Source organism: Tenrec ecaudatus, chromosome 16, assembly GCF_050624435.1.
Source record: "Tenrec ecaudatus isolate mTenEca1 chromosome 16, mTenEca1.hap1, whole genome shotgun sequence".
NCBI lineage: Eukaryota > Metazoa > Chordata > Mammalia > Afrosoricida > Tenrecidae > Tenrec > Tenrec ecaudatus.
In genome coordinates, this window is record NC_134545.1 from 52,705,675 (window position 1) to 52,727,221 (window position 21,547).

General features: G+C 47.2%; 1 protein-coding gene, 1 non-coding gene and 1 pseudogene across 3 annotated transcripts in view; all 3 read right to left on the reverse strand.

The window, feature by feature from the left end:
• The window catches only part of STOX1 (storkhead box 1), a 65,108-nt gene extending 58,584 nt beyond the window's left edge, over nucleotides 1–6,524 (reverse strand). For both annotated transcript variants that reach the window (XM_075534547.1, XM_075534548.1), the window contains exon 1: nucleotides 6,206–6,524. In XM_075534547.1, coding sequence (XP_075390662.1) covers nucleotides 6,206–6,524 — 319 coding nt within the window. The remainder of the gene's footprint in view (nucleotides 1–6,205) is intronic.
• Nucleotides 6,525–9,340: 2,816 nt separating this feature from the next.
• On the reverse strand, nucleotides 9,341–11,178 carry LOC142428604 (M-phase-specific PLK1-interacting protein pseudogene; annotated as a pseudogene).
• A 1,488-nt stretch (nucleotides 11,179–12,666) lies between these two features.
• LOC142430019 (U1 spliceosomal RNA) lies at nucleotides 12,667–12,830 on the reverse strand. The gene has a single exon (XR_012780510.1). It is a non-coding gene; the product is annotated as a U1 spliceosomal RNA (small nuclear RNA).
• Nucleotides 12,831–21,547: the final 8,717 nt, after the last annotated feature.

Below are 21,547 nucleotides of genomic sequence, written 5' to 3' on the forward strand. Positions count from 1 at the left end.
TTAATGCAGGTTTTGTGGTACAATCAGGTGCCTTGGCTGACATGTGGGTCGGCTTATACTCGAGTAGCTAGGTAGAAGTTTAGGAGGCTAGAAGTCCACATTTAGAGCACTGCTCTATCTTCTCTCTGTGTCAGCGCTGCAGGAAGGCCCTTGTCTCTTTTCAACATCGGTGGGCCGTTTTCCTGGGTGATGTGCTTGTGTCTTGGAATGGCTCTGCCTGAGTCTAGGAGGTTCTCAGCACAGCGACACCAGCCCCAAAGCATGCCCTCCTCTTCCTGCTCTTCTTTCTTGGTGGCAGCAAATCTCTGAGCTTGTTTAGTGACTTTTTTATCTAAACAAAGTTGGGGAGCTCCTAACAGCTGAATTTCACGTCTCGCTGTACAGTAAGTACAGTCATCGATCGGGCTGTATGGTATTGGTAAAAGGGAAGATGCAGAGTCCGGAAATGTAACTTCACACACATAATCAATAGTCTCCAAATGAAACAGACCCTAATATGCAGTAAATTGATCTCCAACCAAGTCGCTGGGGCAGTTCAATGAGAAAGTATCGTCTTTTCAATAAACTGTGCTTGAAAAATTGGACACCCATACCAGAAAACAAACTCATTGTCACGGAGTCAATTCTGACTCGCGGCGACCCAATAGGGCAGGAGAGAACTGCCCCTGTGGATTTCCAGGACCGAAACTCTTTATCTCTTTATGGGAATAGAAAACCTCATCCGTCTCCCTGTAGAGTGGCTGGTGGTTTTGAACTGCTAACCTGTTGGTTAGCATATCATAATCACTACTCCACCAGGACTCCCATTGGCCCGAAAACAAACAAACAAACAAACAAAACCTCAAACTCATGTCATACAAAAAAAGTAACTCAAAACGGATCACAGATGTGTAAGGTAAAGTATAAAAAACTTGCAGGAAAAAGAGAATAAATCTTTGGGTGAGACAAAACATGGGATTGTGGTGTGCTGTACTGATTTCCCAGTACCTGTCTCATCATGGTCTTATAACTGCCACCAAATGTCTGGGTGGGACTATGCAAATAATGCACAACCAAAGGGAGTGGACATCTTCTAATAATGTAAATAAGGTGCATGACACCCTTGTGGAGAGTTGTTCATTCACTCCCTCCCTGCCATTGAGTCAATTCTGATTCATAGCGACTCTGCAGGTTTCTAAGACCATAACTTTCTGTTTGTTTATGAAACTGGCATTTTGTTGGTTACTTTGAGATTAGTACAGAGACATTATGAAAAATTTGTACACAAATTCTTAATGCATGTACCCAAATCCTAAAATGACCTGTTGATACAATTATTTTCTAAATTCCAGTGAATTTACACCTTTAAATTTGGAGACAATAAAGGAGTTATCAATACCATTATCTTCAAATGTTGATAGGCTGTTACATCTCAATTCCCACTCGTTCACAATTTAATGAACATACACTCCACACTCAAATGTTCAAGCCTTCACAGGCCCTCACATGGTTATCAGGAAATTACACTGGTGTGACCACAGGTGTCCCAGAATGCAGACCGTTCTGACAAGAAAGCATGATGGCGGAATGGATTTTAGACCCAATTCTACTAAAATACAACACGGAAACAAAATGTTAAATGCCCAAGTCCTACAAATGCATGACAGGGACTCCAAATGTCCATTCAGTATGTTTTGTATTAGGGATACAAATCTACCCCTCACCTGCCCCATCCCATGGACTGCTAGCTTAACACCCAAGACTGTCAAATCTTCCCACAAGTCAACATCCAAAAAATATCCAACCAGTAAATGACTTCACGTCTTAACAAAAAGCCTTTACCCTTTCAGCCTGGTCAGCTTTGGTTTCTCCTATTGCTGATAGCCGAGTAAAAGGGTACAACCACGTTCCAGAAACGGAATAGCAATCTATGCTACGAACCAGACATTCCTCTGTACCCACAAGCAGTAAAAGCCTATGTTCACCAAAGACTTGGACAGAAGTGCTCATAGGAGCCTTATTAATACTAGGCACAACCTGGAAGCATGTTGCGGATCCGCCTGAGGGAAATGGGCACCTGCACAAGGGAGGGCGAATGGTAGCAACAAAGCATGCACTGACCACGTGAAAGGGAACGGGCGGCGAACGCCCGGCGACCCCAAGAAAGCTCCCACAAAACAAACTGCACTGCATGATCCCTTTGTGTGAAGTTCCTGGACAAGTCAAACTAATTTCTGGTCAAAGGAACGCTCGCAGGAAGTGCTTCGCTGCCTCTGGGGGTAAGACAGGCCTGCCTGGAAGGGGCATGGAGAGAGCTTCCAGTGCTGACCGTACTGCTCCATGTCCTGAGAGGAAGTTGGGGAACATTTGAAATACTCAACCAACGACACACCTCGCCAATTAGCCTACAAGACGCTCACTTCCGCTCAAGGCAGAACTTCATCCACAAGGCAGAGCGGGAGCTGGCTCACTCCCTCTCCTCACCACTTCCATACACACCCCAAGCCCAACCCCTAAGCGGCAGGAAAAGTCAGAACAAAGTCTCAGAGATTTGACAAGTTTTGGCCCATGGGACACAGGTACTTTTCAACCGAGCCTCCTCTCCCAAACCGGATTTCAGCATAGCTCCTGCAAGAAGTCATTTACACCTCATAGAAACTAGCTGGCCGCCTCTCTCCAGGGCATCTGCAACTGAGGCTGGATGTCTGTGCTCAGAGGTGTTTCAAGGAGCAGGTAGGAGAGGCATGGGGAAAGGTGGGGGGATCCGCCAACACCCCCTCTTGGCCGACAAGACCTGCTTGAGTTTCAGGACTCCCCAAAGCGCACACCACAGAACCCCCGCCCAATCAGCCAGACACAGACCTGCAGCTCCACGCCCCGGCACTTGGGGGGAACCAGCAGCTCCCAGAACGTGGCCTCTCTCAGCCTGGAACTGTCACCCCTGTAACTGAAGGTGCTAAAAAGAGGGAGCCTCCCTTTGTCCCTCAAGGGAATGCAACTCTCAGTGACAGATGCACCGAAACACAGGACGCCCTAAACAGGGCCTGGCATGTGATACACTCAGGCAGCAGGTTTGTGTGGTTTGGTTTTTTGATGCCAGGTGCACTTGGGGCACTTTTATTCAATGAGGAAAGATGGAAGCCCTGCTGGGAGGGGCAACAGCTGGGCCATAAATTTCAGCAGGAGGAATCAAACTTGTTTGGCCAAGTGGCTTTCCCTCCCTCACCCCAGGAAACCATTTCTTGGCCTCCCACCATTAACCTTTCACCTCCCCAGTAGGTGTGGTCTCAGAGTAACAACAAGTTCACCCAAACAAATACAGGCGTCCCCACAGCCAGCCTCTGCCCTCTCTGACCCTCCACCCGGTCACTCAGTCTCCCTCAAATTTTCAAAATGCACCCTCTTTCATTTGCTAATGTCATTTGTTAAAGACAAAAGAAAACGAGACAAAGCCACAAGTTAGTTCCTGGGGATGCAATTCCAGATCCAGTGTGACTTCTTAGGAAAACCTCTCTACATAAGATCTATGGTTCTCAAGAAGGGTAGGCCCTGTGAAAGTGACAAACACAAAAGCATCCCCAAGGCGAGAATTCCAGCTCCGAGACCCTACAACTGCCCCCAAAGTGTCTCCCAGGCTCCATGTCACACCGTTTTGTGGGAGGATCGGCTAGGGTGGTGGGGTTGAGCCACCAGACCTGTTGGTTAGCAACCAAGGGCTCGACCCTTGTACGGCCAGGGCTCCTTGGGAAAAGCCAAATTCCTGCTCTTGATCGGTCAATGCCATCTCACAGTGACCCTGTAGGACAGGGTGGAGCTGCCCCCGGGAGTTTCTGAGACGGTAACTCTGCAGGAGGAGAAAGCCCGGTCTTTCTCCCAAGGAGCAGCTAGCTGGTGGTTTCAAACTGGGGACCTTAGACATCACAGCGCAACACGGTGATCTGTGCCACCAGGGGCTCCGTAGAGCAGGAAAGGGGAAAGGAAAAGTCAGGAAATGTGGAGGAGAAAAGAAACTGGCTGCAGGGCCTTAAACCGCCCCAGGGCTGCCTGCTCAGCCTGGGTGCTCTCTGCTCCTGCCCTAGAAGGCTCCGGAGCCTGGGAGCAAGAGCCCGACAGGGAAAGTCAGTCGTCCAAACCGAGAGCAGTGCGCTTCTTCCTCCTGCACGTGCTTTCTGAGCAGGGTTCCTGTGCCCACATCCAAGCGTTCAAACACCAAACCCAACTGACAGCAAACAAATGAACGCTTGATCTACAAATAACCTCCTCCCTGGGGGATGGACTGCAGAAAAGTGGGCAAAGGAAGACGTCGGGCAGTGTAAGATATGACAAAATGATAATAATTTATAAATCATCAAGGGTTCATGAGGGAGTGGGGAGCAGGGAGGGAGGGGGAAAGTGAGGAGCTGATACCAAGGTCTCTAGTAGAAAGCAAATGTTTTGAGAATGATGAGGGCAACAAATGTACAAATGTGCAGACACAATGGATGGATGGATGGATGGATGGATGGATGGTGATAAGAGTTGTACGAACCCCCAATATAATGATTTTTAAAAAGTTGATTTGAACAAACTGATCTTTTGTTCCCTTTTCTCAAACTTTGCTCCTGCTCACAAGGTGACAGAGAGCAGAGGGAGGATCTGCAAGTCCACAGCGGCTCTGCCCTCGCCCTCCCCTCCGCTGCCAGCAGCCTGTGCTAACCTCGAAAGCCAGCACTGGCCGGAAACCAAAGCCACTGGAAAACTTCCTCTGCCTTCACCACCTTCTGGGATACTCCTGTGACAGGGAGCTGCCCTGCTGCCTGGCCTCCTGATCGGACTCCAATTTGCATTTGTGTTTTCAGCAATTTTGTTCAAAACGAAATAGAAATTCTCACCCGGTGGGTATGCCCTGCCAGATATCAAACAGTAACTCTTTATGGGGGTCCTTCTCTATGGAGGGGGGGTTTCAAACCGCTGACCACGCAGCAGCTCAATGCACAACCACTCTGCCACCAGGGCTCCTCAATTAGTACAGCCCTCTCAGATTTCACCCCCAGGGCTAAACCCCCACTCTAGCCCCCCCCCCCTCTGCAATGTACTAGCCACTCACCTTAGAGAGGGGCTGGGGGAACCGGAGAATGTACCCACTAATTCAAACCAGAAAACCCTGCGACTGAACAGGGTTTGTCTGAAAGACCCCTTCCCGCTGTGGGGATTTTAGTTTGGCTACTTGGCTCACAGCTTGGGCCTCACAGGCCTGTTTCCTTCACCGCACTCCTACAGGTAAATTAGTCATAGACATGTGCACATGGCTTTGCAATGGACACTCGGTGCTCTTCCAGGAAGGAAGGAAACAAACAAAACAGCAGGTCAAATAGGAATGCAGGGAGGAGAGGGCCCGTCTGGGGTGTGGAGACACCTTCTTCCGGCACAGGATGGACAATTACCAGGTACCCTGGCGCCCGCGCCCTGAGGGCTGCGCAGTATGTTTTATTTTGACTTGCTACCCCACTTCAGCGGGATGGAGGAGGAGGATTTGTGGACTGAGACAAGATAAGGTGATACTTAGGAGTCAGAATTCTGGAAAACAACTGGTGACTCGTGAACAGCACACCATCAAATGGCCATTCACCGTTCTGGGAGCTGGTATCCGTGACATCTCTCTCTTCCAAATCTCTCTCTCCTTTGCTGATGGAGGAGATGGAGTCCTCCTTCTAGCTAATGGAATGGGGAATCTCCAGGCGGCCCCTTGCCTAGTCTTCTTCCCAAGCAGGTAATCACAGAGCCCCACACCACTCAGTAAGTCACGGTAAGTCATAAAACCATTGGCTTTGTTTGCCTTACATCTGTAACTTGATGTAAAAAATAAAAACACAAAAAGAAGCCAAGGGTGGCCAGCCGTGATGTTCCCTTCTCTAGAGCTCCCACGAAGCTGGGCAAGGGGCTCTGTCTCCTGCCCCCAGCTCCTCCACTTGGATCCCAAAGTCGCTCTTCACCAAAGCATCACTTTCCTGAACAGAAAAGTCCTGTGAACTTAGCAGGTTCAAAGTTACAGAATGGAGGCACAGCGGATGGAGGGGCGCCCCATGGGGGGCTGGAGCTTACGTGTCCTTCCGGAGGGAAACCAAGCCTCCTCCTGCAGCCCCCCAGCCCGGGCCTCCAGCATCCCTCTCCCCCCCTCCCTCGGAGCGGGGCCCGGACGCTGTCCCGCGGCTGGCGCAGGTCCCTCCCCTCGGGGCCCCGCACTCACCCACCGCCCTGATGCGAAAGCCGTGCGGCGGGCGCAGCGCCCGTCGCCGCCACGCGTCGCGCAGCACCCGGAGGCTGGCGGGGGGCGCGCGCACCAGCAGCACCCCGCGCCGCAGCCAGCCCTGGAAAGCCAGCCGCGAGGCGGCGCGCGCCAGCCGCGCGTTCCAGAAGCAGCGCGCGTTGGCGCGGCGGAAGGCGCGGAACACCGCGCGCCCGCCGGGCTCCTCGGGGTCCCCGGCCGCCGTCGCCCCGTCCTGCGAGTCCAGCTTGCCCAGCACCAACGCCAGCGAGCCGGGCGCCAGCTGCACGGCCCCGGCCATGCTGGCGCGGGCGGCCGGGAGCCCAGCCCAGCGCACCGTCGGCCGGGAGGCTGCGGACCCTGGCGTCGCGGGGGCCGGGGGAGCGGCTCGGCGCGCGGCGCTGGCTGCCGGGGTAACGGGCTCGGGGGCGGGGCCGACGGCGCTCTGGGAGGCGGGGCGTGTTGCTGGAGCCGGCGGCCGCTGCCGTGGCGGCGGAGGGCCCCAAAGCTGTGTGACCCACTTCACTGCACATCCCACCCAGCATTCGGTCCCCCACCCCGTCAGCCTTCTGCACGTCCCTCCGTCTCCAGTACCCGGCGGCCCTGGCCTTACACCCAAAGGACACCCACGCCCACCCTCACCCCCACCCCTGCTTCTCAGGGACTTTCCGGGAACCCTGCAGCCCCGTGGAAAGCCGAGCGCCTCCACCTGCAGCTGGAGCTGCAGACTAGCAATCCCCAGAGCCGGGAGGACCGGGATCCCCATTGCCGCCCTGGTTTGGGGCTCGCTCCCAGTGAGGGAGAGGCTACAAAGGGACAGGCTAAGGCACCTGGACACCCAGGTTTGCATCTCGGTTCCACTGCGAACATTTTGTTCCCGCAAGCTAAAAATGTCATTTTTAGTCATGTGGAAAGTGAAAAACTGAGGCCCACTTAAGAACCCTCTTCGTGAGTTTCTGAGATTTTAGGACCTGGGCCCACCCATGAAGTTATCTCATGCCGCTGAGTGGTTAATAAAGAGCTTTAAAGAGGTGCCACCTGATTGGCAAGGCACAACTGTGGGCAGGAGTTGGGGACACCGACAAGGGGAAGCTGCCTTCCTCCCTGGAGCTCCGCAGGGGCTTGACAAAAATGGAGAGGAAGAGCCTTGTTCTTAGTAATTGGTTCCGTTGTACGATGAGTCATTTTAAGTTAAAAACAACAGCACTGCCCAGTTGTGCATCTCTTTCTTCACAAGGGTTCGAATGCTTGAGCCCATTGTTGCAGCCACTGTGTGGCTCCATCTTCTCCAGGACCTCCCTCTTTTTCACTGACCCTCCTTTACAAAGTGATGTCCTTTTCCAGGGACTGGTCTCTCCTGGCCGCATGTCTAAAGTACATGAGATGAAGTCTTGCCATCCTTGCCTTTAAGTAGCATTCAGATTGGACTTCTTCCAAAAGGGATCTTTTGTTCTTTTGGCGATCCATGGTACTTTTAATATTCTTTGGGGGGAAAAAACAACATTTCAAATGCATTGATTCTGCTTCCATCTTCCTTATTCAATGTCCAACATTCACATACGGAAGAGGCCACTGAAAATACCATAGCCTCAACATAACATCCTTGCTTATCAATACTATAAAGAGGTCTTGTGCAACAAATTCTTCCACCCAAGGCACTGTGTCTTTTGATCTCTTGACTATTGCTTCCAGGAGCATTGAGTGTGGATCCAAGCAAGATGAAATCCTTGACAGCTTCACTCTTTCCTCCGTGTATTTATCATGAAGTTACCTATTGGTCCAGTTGTGAGAATTTTGGTCATTTTTACACTGAGTTGAAAACGGCAATCCTTATCTTCGTCAACAAGGGCTTCAAGTCCTCGCTTTCAGCAGGCAAGGTTGTGTCATATGCATTTCGCAGGTTGTTAATAAGTCTTCCTCCAATCCTGATGCCACATTCTTCATATAATCTTGCTTCTCTGGTTCTCTGCTCCGCATGCAGATTGAGTAAGTACAGTAAGAGGATACAGCCTTTCCTGATTTTAAACCATGCAGTATGCCTATGTTCTGTTAGCACAACTGACTCTTGATCCATGTACAGGTTCCAGATGCGTGCTCTGTAGTGTCTGGAATTCCAACCCTTCTCCAGGCTATCCATAGTGTGTTATGATCCACACAGTTGAATACCTTGGCACAGTCAATAAAACGAAGTAGTAATTGAAGTCTGGAATGGTATGATATCTGTACGAGCTCCCATAAAATGGGTTCTGGGGGAAAAAGTTAGAAAAGAAAAAAATGAAATAAAACAAAGTAACATCTTTTTGGTGTTGTCTGTTTTCAGCCAAAATCCATCTGAAATTACCAATGAGATCCCTTGTTCCGCGTCCTCCTCTGAATCCAGCCTGCGCCTCTGGCAGCTCCCTGTCAAAACACTGCTGCAACCATTGTTGGATGATCTTCAGCCAAACTGTACTTGCCTGTGCTATCAATGGCGAATCCACTCCACATACAGATCTCTCCCCATCAGTAGGCCAAATAGCTGTCTTCCAGATTTCCTGGCAGAGATGAGTGAGTGCTTCCAGTGAGTGCTTCTTCAGCTGTAGAAACATGTCAATTAGTATTTCTTCAGCTCCTGGACCCATGTTTTTGGCAAGTAGAACTTCTTCCCTAAGCACCATTGGCTTCTGCTCAGATGCTGCCTCCTGGAATGGTGGAATGTAGACTAGTTCTTTTTGGTACAGGGACTGTGTATTCATTCTGTCTTCTCTCTCTCTCTTTCTCCCTCTTTATTTTAGAAAGAAAAATGTGAAAAAAGAAAAATATTTCAAAATGCTCAGGAAACATGAAAAAAGATGAATGCCCCCTATATAATCAGGTTTTAAATATATGGAAACTACAAATCTTCCAAAATGTAGCACCAACACCCAACACATAAATATTACAAATTACCTTACCTTATTTTTTCTCAATTACAAATAACACTTGCCAGAATGACCCTCCTAAGTCATCATCCTAGGATTCCCACCTGCAGCCTTCTTGTCCCAGTAGGCCCAATGGATCTCAAAGACCTGAAGCAGCAACACTTGCGTATCCAAGATGTTCTGGACACAGGCGGCTTCTAGGTGCATTTCAGAAATGTCAACTAAAGTACCTTCCTTTTTTTGCCCGTGAATGTTTGAGTATTGGCAGACTATTGGCTCATATCTGCAATAGGTACTGGTTCTGGGTCAGCCCAAGGGTCTTCAAGCATAGAAGGCTTAAAATAGCTTTCCACCTCCTTAGATATTCTTTTTCGCTAGCATGCCTGGATCCAAATGGTGTGGATGTCCTTGGAGAACCCTGGTAGGTATGCTGTTGTCCAGCTGCTGCTGGGGCCCCGCGGGGGTCTTGGAGTAAGAGCCAGAGTAGCTGCCAGAGGACAGGGATTCGAACCGGGATTCCTGGGACGCTGCCAGCTTGCTGTGGTGAGTCGTTGTTCCCAAAGGGCCTCCACGGGGCGGCATGTGGTGCAGACTCCGGAGCAGTAGGCATCTTCAGGGCCCGGTCCTCCACTGCCAGGAGTATGTCAAGCTGCCCCGTGACCCCAACCTGCTACTGCGCTACTCCGGAGCCTGGGCCGGGTTAAGGTGGAGTCCAAGGTCTAAAATTCCGCCTGTGCAGATCAGGAGCTGAAAATGAAGCCCTGCTGCTGCGCTCTCCCGCCCGAACTCCCTAAGGTCTTCTCTTGATACTTCGCGCTTCATTCGCTATTTTGCCCCTAGAATCTTGCAATATTGCAACTCAAGGTCTGAATTTATGTCAAGTTCTTTCAGTTTAAGCTAATCTAAGCGTGTTCTTCCCTTTTGTTTTTCTAACTCTAGGTCTTTGCACATTTTAACATATTTTTTTATTTAAACATTTATTTTATTTATTTATTTTTACATTTTATTAGGGACTCATACAACTCTTATCACCATCCATACATATACATACATCAATTGTATAAAGCACATCCAAGCATTTCCTGCCCCAATCATTCTCAAAGCATTTGCTCTCCACTTAAGCCCCTTGCATCAGGTCCTCTTTTTTTTTTCCCCCCCTCCCCGCTCCCCCCTCCCAATGTGCCCTTGGTAGTTTCAATATAATATTTTACTTTGTCTTCTCAAGCTGCCCTTTGAAATTTTCTAAGCTGTTTTACACCATCGTTTGTTCCATTGGCCTTAACTACTCCACAATTAAGAGCAAGTTTCATTTTGATCTTTTCTTTCTTTCCTGTCTTTTGTGTGTGTGTGTGTGTGTTGCACAGTTTAATAATCTAAGAAATGAGCTGGCATATTATCATTATATACAGTGATCGAATCTTCTTGAATTTTACTGTCCTTGTTGCCTGGCTTACATAAACCATTCTGCTGTAGAGGATCTCTGGCGAAGCGAAGCTAGGGACTGAAATGCGGTGGCTGGGGCCCAGGCTTGAAAGCATACCTAGTTGCCAGCGGGTGAGGCTGCCTGCTGGCTGGGGAGGTGCGAAGCATGTGGCTGTCGTGAAAGCATGAGCTGCTGAGGTCTCATGTGGAGCTATATGGATAATTAGGGGTTAAGGGTGGTTTCGGGGGGGGGTGGGCTGTGGTGTCTGGGGGGTGCTTGGGTGCTGTTTGGCGCATGAGCAGGGCCTGCTGAATGTGAGGCCGGCCGAGCTTGTGTTTGATGTTGAGGCAGAAGAGCACAGGGCATTTGTTCTCTAGGCAGTGCTTGGCGTGGTAGCAGCAGAGGGGGATGAGCTGCTTGCAGACGGGGCAGCCGCCGTTGATCTTGCACTTGCAGCCCTTGGTGTGCTGCACCACCAGCTTCATCTTCTGGCAGGACTGCAGCGAGCAGTTGGCGTTGTGGCACTGGCAGGCGTGCACCAGTGACTGGATGCAGCGCTGGATGGTCAGGTGCCGTGACTCCTGGAGGATCTTGGACTTCAGCTTGCCCGGGTTGCTACCCTCCCTGCCCATCTCATGGCAGTGGCTTCCAGGTGTTGTCCCAGTTGATGCACAGGTCCCAGTCCTTGTCACCGCTCTCCAGTATGCGTCGAAGCAAGCGCCGACCTTCCCCAGCCTCGGCTTTAGGAAACTAACTCTTTCCTGTCTTTTTAATGAATTGTTAAAAATCATTTTATTGGGGGCTCGTACAACTCATCACAATCCATACATCCATCCATTATGTCAAGCACATTTGTACATTTGTTGCCATCATCATTCGAAAAACATTTGCTTTCTACTTGAGCCTTTGGTATCAGCTCATTTTCCCCTTCCCTCCCGTCTCCCTCATGAACTCTTGATAATTTATAAGTTATTATTATTTTGTCATATCTTACACAGTCCGATGTCCCCCTTCACACCATGAGGTGTCGAAGGGATCAGGCATCAAAGAACAAAAAATCATATAATTGTAAATGAGGAGGAGTGGGGATTGGGGACTCAAAGCCCATCTATAGGCAACTAATCATTCCCTTACAGAAGGGTCTCAGGGAGGAGACAGGCCAGGCAGGGTGCAGTGTTGCAACGATGAAACATACAACTGTCCTCTAGATCTTTAATGCTTCTTCCCCCCTACTATCATGATCCCAATTCTACCTTACAAATCTGGCTAGACCAGAGGATGTGCACTGGGTACAGATAGGAACTGGAAACACAGGGAATCCAGGGCAGGTGATCCCTTCAGGACCAGTGGTGAGAGTGGCGATATTGGGAGGGTGGAGGGAAGGTAGGGTAGACAGGGGGAACCAATCACAAGGATCTCCATATAACTACCTCCCTGGGGGACAGAAAACAGAAAAGTGGGTGAAGGGAGACATCAGACAGTGTAAGACATGACAAAATAATAATTTATAAATTACCAAGGGGTCATGGGGGCGGGGGGAGAGGAAAAAATGAGGAGCTTATACCAAGGGCTCAAGTAAAAAGCACATGCTTTGAGAATGATGATGACAACATATGTACAAATGTGCTCGACACAATGGATGTATGTACAGATTGTGATAAGAGTCTCCAATAAAATTATTTAATTAAAATTAAAACATCACTCATTGCTATTGAGTCAATTTTTACTCATGGCGACCTTAGATGGGGTTTCCAAGGCTGTAAGAAAACCTCCTCTTTCTCCTGAGGAGCACCTGGTGGATTTGGCCACTGACCTTGCAGTTGGCAGTCCAGTGTCGCACCCACAGGACCACCAGTGCCCCTTACACTGAAAAAGGAGTTAATTTTGGAATTGTCTCTTTTGGAGGGAACTGTCTTTAAAAATTCATAAGTCCTTTCTTTTCATCTTCTGGGAGCTTTCATTTTTACATTCCACTTAATTTTGTTATTTCATGTTACCTGGATTATAAAACTATGTCACTTTTAACATTTAGTTTTACCAAATTCCAATAAATTTGAATAACTGAGAATGAATCCCATGTATCAAAACAGGTTTTCTTTTTTCTTTTTTTTTTTTTTTACCAGGGGAGAGCGCGAACGCAATCCCCCACTACCACAAATTCTGCAGTCGAGTTTCCCACATTTGGGGAAATCGCAGGGGTCAGTACATCCGGAGTGCAATGGATAAGCCTCGCCCTGGGAAAACCACCTTCGTGATCATGGTATCTCCCCTGCCAGGTAAGTATAAAACAGGTTTTCTAATATACAATGTACATTTGAATTTGACACTAAAACAAGCATTTTTACTTGAAAATTAGTTATGAGAAAGAATTTATTTGGGACATGTGATTTCTGTTCCACAGGTCTGAGATAGTCAAAAGGAACAGTACTTACCAGACCCAAACGAACAAACCCAGACTCAGGTCCAAGCTCACCACCATGGAGTCCATTGTCACCACAGTCGCCCCACGTGCGAGGCTTTCTGAAGCTGAACATCTTTCCAGGAACAAACTGCCTCTTCCTTCGCTTGTGGAGCAGCTGCTGACTTTAACCATTGACCTTGGGGTCAGCAATCTAATGTTCAACAGACAGAAATAATTTGATGTATTTTGTCATACGATGGTTTATTGGTGGGCCCTTCTCAGATCTCCATGAGTGCTTTCTTCTTGAAATGATATTTGAAAAGTTGCACAATTTCTTTCCATCCTTGGGTGCTGCTTTGTCACCGTTCATTGGATGACCACTGAGAGCACTGGTTTGAGAGTGGTCAAAAAGAGCCAGCTACAAATGCAAGGGTCCAACTCTGAAGACGCGTTTTAGTTCGCTTGGAGTAGGGCCAGATACATCACCAATCAGGTGGCTGATGTCACTGGAGCAGTTATAGGTGGCTCAGGAGAGAGGAACAGAATTTGCGTCATACCTGATTAGTCCAAAATGAAAGGGAAGTACCTTCAGGACCAAGGGTGTGAGGGGCGATGCTGGGAGAGTGGAGGGTGAGTGGGTTGGAAGGGGGGAAGTGATTACAAGGATCCACATGTGACCTCCTCCCTGGGAGATGGACGGCAGAGAAGGGGGGGAAGGGAGACTCCGGATAGGGCAAGATATGACAAAATAACAATGTATAAATTACCAAGGGCACATGAGGAAGGGGGGAGCGGGGAGGGAGGGGAAAAAAAAGAGGACCTGATGCAAAGGGCTTGAGTGGAGAGCAAATGCTTTGAGAATGATTGGGGCAGGGAATGTGCAGATGTGCTTTATACAATTGATGTATGTATATGTATGGATTGGGATAAGAGTTGTATGAGCCCCTAATAAAATGTTTTTTTAAAAAAAGAAAGGGAAGATATACCTGTTATTGTATACAAGCATTATGAAATAGCATCAATTTCACTTAATGCCCTACCAATTACCTTCCCACTGTGGCACTCTCTTCCCTGTGACCGGTCTGCTTGGCCTCGACGGGTCTTTGCTTTGGACAACTGGGGCTCTTGTTTTGTTGATGCTCTAAACCAGTTCTTAACCTGTGAGTCGCGACCCCTTTGGGGGTCGAACAACCCTTTCCCAGGGGTCACGCCCTATTCATAACAGTAACAAAATTACAGTTATGAAGTAGCAACGTAAATAATTTTATGGTTGGGGGGGTTCATCACAACATGAGGAACTGTATGAAAGGGTTGCGGCATTAAGAAGGTTGAAAACCACTGTGCTAAATAGACGCTTATCTTGCTACTGGATAAAAGTCCCTGTTTAACCTGCCCCTCTCCCCAGAAAAATTTATTTCAGAGGACAGCACTGAAGCTGCAGCTCAGAGAGAGGAAAATGTCTGATCAGAGCACATGGGAGCAAATGAAGGGGGAGGAAGAGAGAGTGGAGCACGTCCTGGCCCACCAAGCCTTGAGGATGATATCCCCGCTCAGAGCGGAGATGACCACAGAGAAGACCACATGGCTGGCCCCACTATGAGACATGACATCCCTCACTGACCCAAAGTTCTACAGAGGACAACACTGGAGACACAGTGTAGGAATTGCACCCAATCTGATCCCACCAATACTAAGGGCATGCAATAGAGCAGCAAGGGGAACAGAGCAACGAAGTCCCAAGGGAATACCAAAAATAGAGTTTGGGGCCAGGGCATGGTACCCCATCAGACTCGACTAGAAAACACCCCTAAAGGCCATCAAACAGACCTTGAACTAACTACAGGGTTTCTTTTCTTTTTTTGTTGTTTTATTTTGTTGCTTGGTTTTGCTCTATCTTGTTTTTGTACATGTTGTTATCTCCACAGGTCTGTCTAAATAAGATAGGCTGGATGAACGATCTGGAGGAGAAAACAACAGGACCGACAGTTCGGGGCAGGGAGGGCATGGGAGAGGGAGAGGTAGAGGGAAAGGAATGGCGTTAACAAACCCAGGGAGAGGGATCCAAATCGGTGGTGGGGAGGATGTAGGGCATGATCGAGGGTAATGTAATTCTGAGTGATATTTCTGAAACTGAAATGAAGGCTGAGCATGATAGTGGGACAAGAGGAAAGTAAAGGAAATAGAGGAAAAAGCTAGGAGGCAAAGAACATTTATAGAAGTCTAAATAAGGGAATGTACATATGTAAATATATTTATATATGAGGATGTGGAAATAGATCTATGTGCATATATGTATAGGTTTAGTATTAAGGTAGCAGATGGACATTGGGCCTCCACTCAAGTACTCCCTCAATGCAAGAATACTTTGTTCTATTCAACGGGCATTCCATGATGCTCACCTTCCCAACACAATCGCTGAAAACAAAGCGGGTGCATAAGTTAATGCGTTGAAGAAAGCTGATGGAGCCTGGCTATAAAAGATATGGCATCTAGGGTCTTAAAGACTTGAAGGTAAACAAGTGGCCATCTAGCTCATAAGCAACAAAGTTCACATGGAAGCACACCAGCCTGAATGATCATAAGGTGTGGAAGGGATCGGGTATCAAGCATCAAAGAACATAATAATCAAACAAAAAAATCATATCATTGTGTGCTCACCTTCCCAATACGATCACTGAAGACAAATAGATGCATAAGCAAATGTGGTGAAGAAAGCTGATGGTGCCTGGCTATCAAAAGATATAGCGTTGGGGTTTTAAAGGCTTGAAGGTAAAGTGGCCATCTAGCTCAGAAGCAACAAAGATGACATGGAAGAAGCACATCAGCCTGTGTGACCACAAGGTGTAGAAGGGATAGGTATCAGGCATCAAAGACCAAAAAAATCAAACCACTGTGAATGAGGGGGAGTGCAGATTGGAGACCGAAGACCCATCTGTAGGCAACGCGGGGAGGAGAAGAGCCAGTCAGGTTGCAGTGTAGCAACAATGAAGCATACACCTTTCCTCTAGTTCCTAAATGCTTCCTCCTCCTTACTCCCCCACTATCATGATCCCAATTCTACCTTACAAATCTGGCTAGACCAGAGGATATACACCAGTACAGATAGGAACTGGAAACACAGGGAATCCAGGTCAGATGATACCTTCTGGACCAGTGGTGAAAATGGCGATACCAGGAAGGTGGAGGGAGTGTGGGGTGGAAAAGGGGAACTGATTACAAGGATCTACATGTGACCTCCTCCCTAGGGGACGGACAACAGAAAAGTGGGTGAAGGGAGACATCGGACAGTGCAAGATATGACAAAATAATAATTTATAAATTATCAAGGGTTCATGAGGGAGGGGGTGTGGGGAGGGAGGGGAACATGAGGAACTGATACCAAGGACTCAAGTAGAAAACAAATGTTTTGAGAATGATGATGGCAACAAACGCATAAACATGCTTGACACAATGGATGGATGGATTGATAGGAAATGTACGAGCCCTTAATAAAATGATTTAAAAAAAAAGAGTTGGAGACCCAAGGCCCAAGTGTCGGCCAATGGAGATCCCCTCATAGAGGGGTTTAGGAGAGGAGATGGGTCAGTCAGGGTGCGAGGTAGTACCGATGAAGAACACAGCTTTCCCCCAGATCCTGGGTGCTTCCTCCTCCCAACTACCATGATCCAAATTCTACCTTGCAGGGCTGGATAGGGCAGAGGCTGTACACTGGTACATATGAGGGCTGGAGGCACAGGGAATCCAGGGTGGATGATACCTTCAGGACCAAGGGTGTGAGGGGCGATGCTGGGAGAATGGAGGGTGAGTGGGTTGGAAAGGGGGAACTGATTACAAGGATCCACATGTGACCTCTTCCCTGGGAGAGGGACGGCAGAGAAGGGGGGGGGGGGAAGGGAGACTCCGGATAGGGCAAGCTATGACAAAATAACGATGTATAAGTTACCAAGGGCACATGAGGGAGGGGGAGAGAGGAGGGAGGGAAAAAAAAAGAGGACCTGATGCAAAGGGCTTAAGTGGAGAGCAAATGCTTTGAGAAGGATTGGGGCAGGGAATGTATGGATGTGCTTTATACAATTGATGTATGTATATGTATGGATTGTGATAAGAGTTGTATGAGTCCCTAATAAAATGTAAAAAAAGAAAAGGAAAAAAAAGAAAAGAAAATGATTAGGGCAAAGAATGTACAGATGTGCTTTATACAATTGATGTATGTATATGTATGGAATGTGATAAGAGTTGTATGAGCCCCTAATAAATTGTTTAAAAAAAAAGAGTTGTATGAACCCCCAATAAAATGATTCTTTTAAAGAAAAAAAAAGAGTCCCTGTTTATTACTATTGAATACTTCTTGTCTAAAAAAATCCTGAAGAACATAGACCAGGATAGTAGGAATTTAGTTTGGATCATTTTGAGAAATTTTATAGCAACTGTCCAATCTACTTCTTCTAGACTTAGTAATAATTATAATGAATCATAAATAAAACACCATTTATAATCATTTTCTCCACTCTTGGCTTCTCCTCTTTCCAGACATCCCTTACTTGCCCAACTTGTCAGGCCTGAAATTCCTGTCCCGACAGCGCCTCCTTGAGAACTACCTGTCTACAAAGTCATGGTCAAGTCAAAGTGCCCCTCCTATGAACACACCTTGGTGAAGACTTCATGCAATTTGCCAGTGACTTCCAAAGGCGAGTGAGCTTTCCTCAGAGAAGACAGAGGACTGCCAGGAGCTTGGGGGCCTCGGGCTACTGAGTGAGCTTAAGCAGGCTTGCCCTCCAAAGAAGGGAAAGGGAAGCCGATGCCTTTGATTGAAGTAAAGGAGCCGGACGAGTGAGTGCAAGGGGATAGACAGACGTTACTCTTCATAGAGATGGAGATGCTAATGTTGGTGGAGATTAGACCTGAAGGCTTCACTCATCTTTGAGAGCAAGAGGGAAAGGTCACTGTGGCAACACTGTAGGATCATGGAAGGTCTCCTTCTCCCCTGCACCTGAGCCAACTGAGAGCTCTGGACTTGTCAGCTCAGTGGTGGTAGAGATAAGAGGAGGATCTACTCTTGACGTTAGTATCCTGTGGCAGCAGGTGCCTCAGGGAACTGAGATGTACACTCAGAAAGATCAGCTCCACCTCTGTTTTTTGGATATCACATAGGACTTCAACTTACCCCTTGGCTAAGTCCAGAGACTGCCCCCCAACCCAAGCCCCAAGCAAAATTCCATTTTTAGCCAACTCTGGCAAATGGGGCTTTGAAGTGAGATTTTATCTAGTTTGGAAAAATCAACCTCGATTTGTAAAGGGAGTAAGTTTATACTTGCTGGTTACATTCATTGTCATTGCTGTAAAAAGAAACTCAACCATTTGATGAGCATGTCTGCCTAGTGTCTGTCCCCAGTGTGCCATTGGGTGTGATTCACACTCTGGCCACACTCCTTCCTCCCACACACACCAGCCCACAATGACATACCTTCCCATAACAGATGTCTTCTCCCTTCCCTAGCCCCCGTAGGCTTTGTTTATTCCATTCTCTGCCCTGAATGCCTTTTCCACCAGGTGTTTTCCTACAGAACCCAGCTCGTAAACCCTCTGACACATTCAGGAAGATCACATCTGCTCCTTTGTGCCCTGGGAATACTGTGAACCCTCCAATAACCCTAAGGACAGGGCTACCAGGCAAACATCCCTCAGGGCCAGTCTCCTGCCTGTCTGTTTCATCTTTGTGCCCCAGAACCTAGCCAGCGCCTGGCACAGAGGGTGGTTTCCCCTGAGTCAAATTCAGTGTAACAAGTGCCTCCTTGATTCAGGATGACATTATCCTCGTTGGTTTCAGACTAGACTGGTGTCACAGGAACAGCGGAAGATCCTCTAGTCAATGCCAGGCCAGAGTCTCCGGGGGCAGGTCTCCTCCCACACAGGGCATGGGGCGGCCAGTGTCTCTTCTCTGGAGTCTGTCTACAGCACACATGTGATGCGGAAGACCAAACAGCTTTCAACTGACTCTCAAAATTGCCTTCCCACCCAAATCCTTCACGCCGAAGCTCCTTGCCCTTGACTCAGAAATGCAACTGCAGAGTCTGATTTGGAAAGCATTTCCTACTTTAATTCTTTGTGCTGTGACTACTTCCTCAGCATTCTTTAAAAACATCTTCCCCCCCCCCCCGTTGTTTGTCCCCCTGGGAGGGGGTTCTAGTTGATCCTTGTGATCGATTCCCCTTCTCCCCCCACCCTCTCTTAATCCTCCTGGTATCTCTACTCTCCTTGTTGGCCCTGAGGGGTTATCTATCCTGGGTTCCCTGTGTTTCTGGCTCTTATCTGTAGCAGTGTGCATGCTCTGGTCTAATCCGATTTGTAAGGTAGAATTGAGGTCATGATAGTGGGGGGAAGGAAGCACCAAAGAACTAGAGGAAAGTTGTCTGTTTCATCAGTGCTATACTGCACCCTGACTGGTTCATCTCAATGCAAAAGGGGGTGAGGGGCGATGGAGGACGATGTACGATATGAAAATAATAATCTATAACTTATCAAGGGTTCATGAGAGAGGACAGACGGGGGGTGGGGAAGAAACGGGGAGCTGATATCGGGGGCTCAAGCGGGAAGAGAATACTTTGAAAATGATGATGGCGGCACATGTGCAAATGTGCTTGACGCACTGGATGAATGTATAGATTGTGATAAGAGATGCAAGAGCCCCCAACAAAAGTATTTAATAATAAAAAAACATCTTTTTCACACCTTTCTTCCTTTTATTATGGAATAAAGAAAGAAAACAGTGGGAAGGGACCCCTGAAGACATTTATTTGTGTTTCTTGAAATGTGAGGCTTTGCAATTGTATTGACTCAAAGGGGAGAAAGCAAGGAGGTGGGTAAGACCAGACATTTTATGCCATTTCTTTTAGAAATATCAGGATTTATACTTTCATAAACCCAGTAGAGCAGTTCTAATTTGCCCTTTAAGTCTGTCACTAAAAATTGAAATCAACTTGATGGCAGTGGGTTATTAACAAGTTGAGGATTAAGAGACATTGGCATTCATGATTTCTTACATTAAAATAAAGATTCACTTTGAGAATATTAAGGTTAATTTTGTTCACTTTAGTTAATTCCATTGACCATACATTATATTGTTGGTGTTAAAGTATGTTCTATAATAAAATCAGAAAAGCCAACACATTTGAAAGGAAATTTGTTTCATGCTGCCTTCCCCGTTCTGTCAAAACACACTTGATGAAGGACCCGGGCCCACAGAAACGGAGTGTCCAGGGCCATCCAGTGAGTTAGTGGCTGAGCCTGGAAAGGAAGGAAGGAGGCCTCCAGACTTGGTTCAGAGCAGAGGTCAGATACTGGCTGGTGAACCAAATCTGGCACACTGACTGTTTTTATATATACCATAAGTTAAGAATGGTGCTTTCAAAGGACTGACAAAGAAATCAAAAGAATCGTATTTCTTGATTTAACAACTATATTACATTTAGATTTCAAGGTCTGCTAATCAAATTTTATTGGGAGGTGGATATACTCATTTAGGGTTGTATTGTCTAGCTGCATGTACAGAGAGAGATCGACTTTTGTGTTTCACTTGGTAGAGTTGAATGGTTGCAACGGAGACCTCTTGGCTCACAAAACCCATGTATTTACTCTCTGGTCTTTTGCAGAAAAAGTGTGCAGATTGCAACCTCCAGGAGCAATCCAGACTCCTTCGGGACAAAGTGTCAAGGAGGTACCCTCAGACCCCACAGATGTCTATGGCAAATCTTACTAGTGCCAGGGGTAGGAGTCAGTTTCCTTGGCACTCAAAGTATCTCAGCAGGCAGGCCTCCACCGTACAGTTTGGAATTCCTCCCCAACAGCCAGTCAGTTCTCCAAACAGCCCTTCCAAGTGAAAACAGTGTTTTCTGTAGCCTGTGTGCATGTGTGCCCATGTACAAGCAGCATTATTTTACTTAGACTGCCTAAAAATAATTAATGTTTGTGTGTACTAGATCATTTTAATAACACAAGCAGCGTTTACTAAATGAAGCTTTGGGTGGCTCGTTTCATAAAGACAGTAAACATTTTTTTAAAACTTCTTTTTTTGAGGTGGAAGTGCTACCATCATCAGTCAGAAAGAATTTATTTGTTTTCCCAAGTTGTAGGCCATCTCTTAGGGGATGTTAGTATCTCCCAAACTTACCCCGACCCATTTTTAAGAAAAAGAATAACACTGTTATTTTTGAAAAAATATACAGATTAAAATTTCAAGGAAAAAAAAATTTCAAGGAAATTCATATGAAACTTTACCACCTGGATAATGACTGCCACATAATAATTATAATTATTACTGACTGTTCATGTTAAAAATGTTGACAGGCAAACGTCTATTATGAAGATGAGTCAAGAAGTATCACAGCTGGGGTCCCAGTTTAAATAAGTGTGGGTTTATTCCTAACAAAACATGTGTAATGGATGTGAATCACTGCAGCTATGTTGTCTTGGTTATACATTTGTACTGGTCTCATCAGGGTGCCTTCAAAAGGTTTTTTGTGCTATGGAAGAAAAACATTTTGAGGTCAGAGCTAATAATAAATTTTTAGAAAATTCAAGTGGACATCTTCCTAAATCATTGA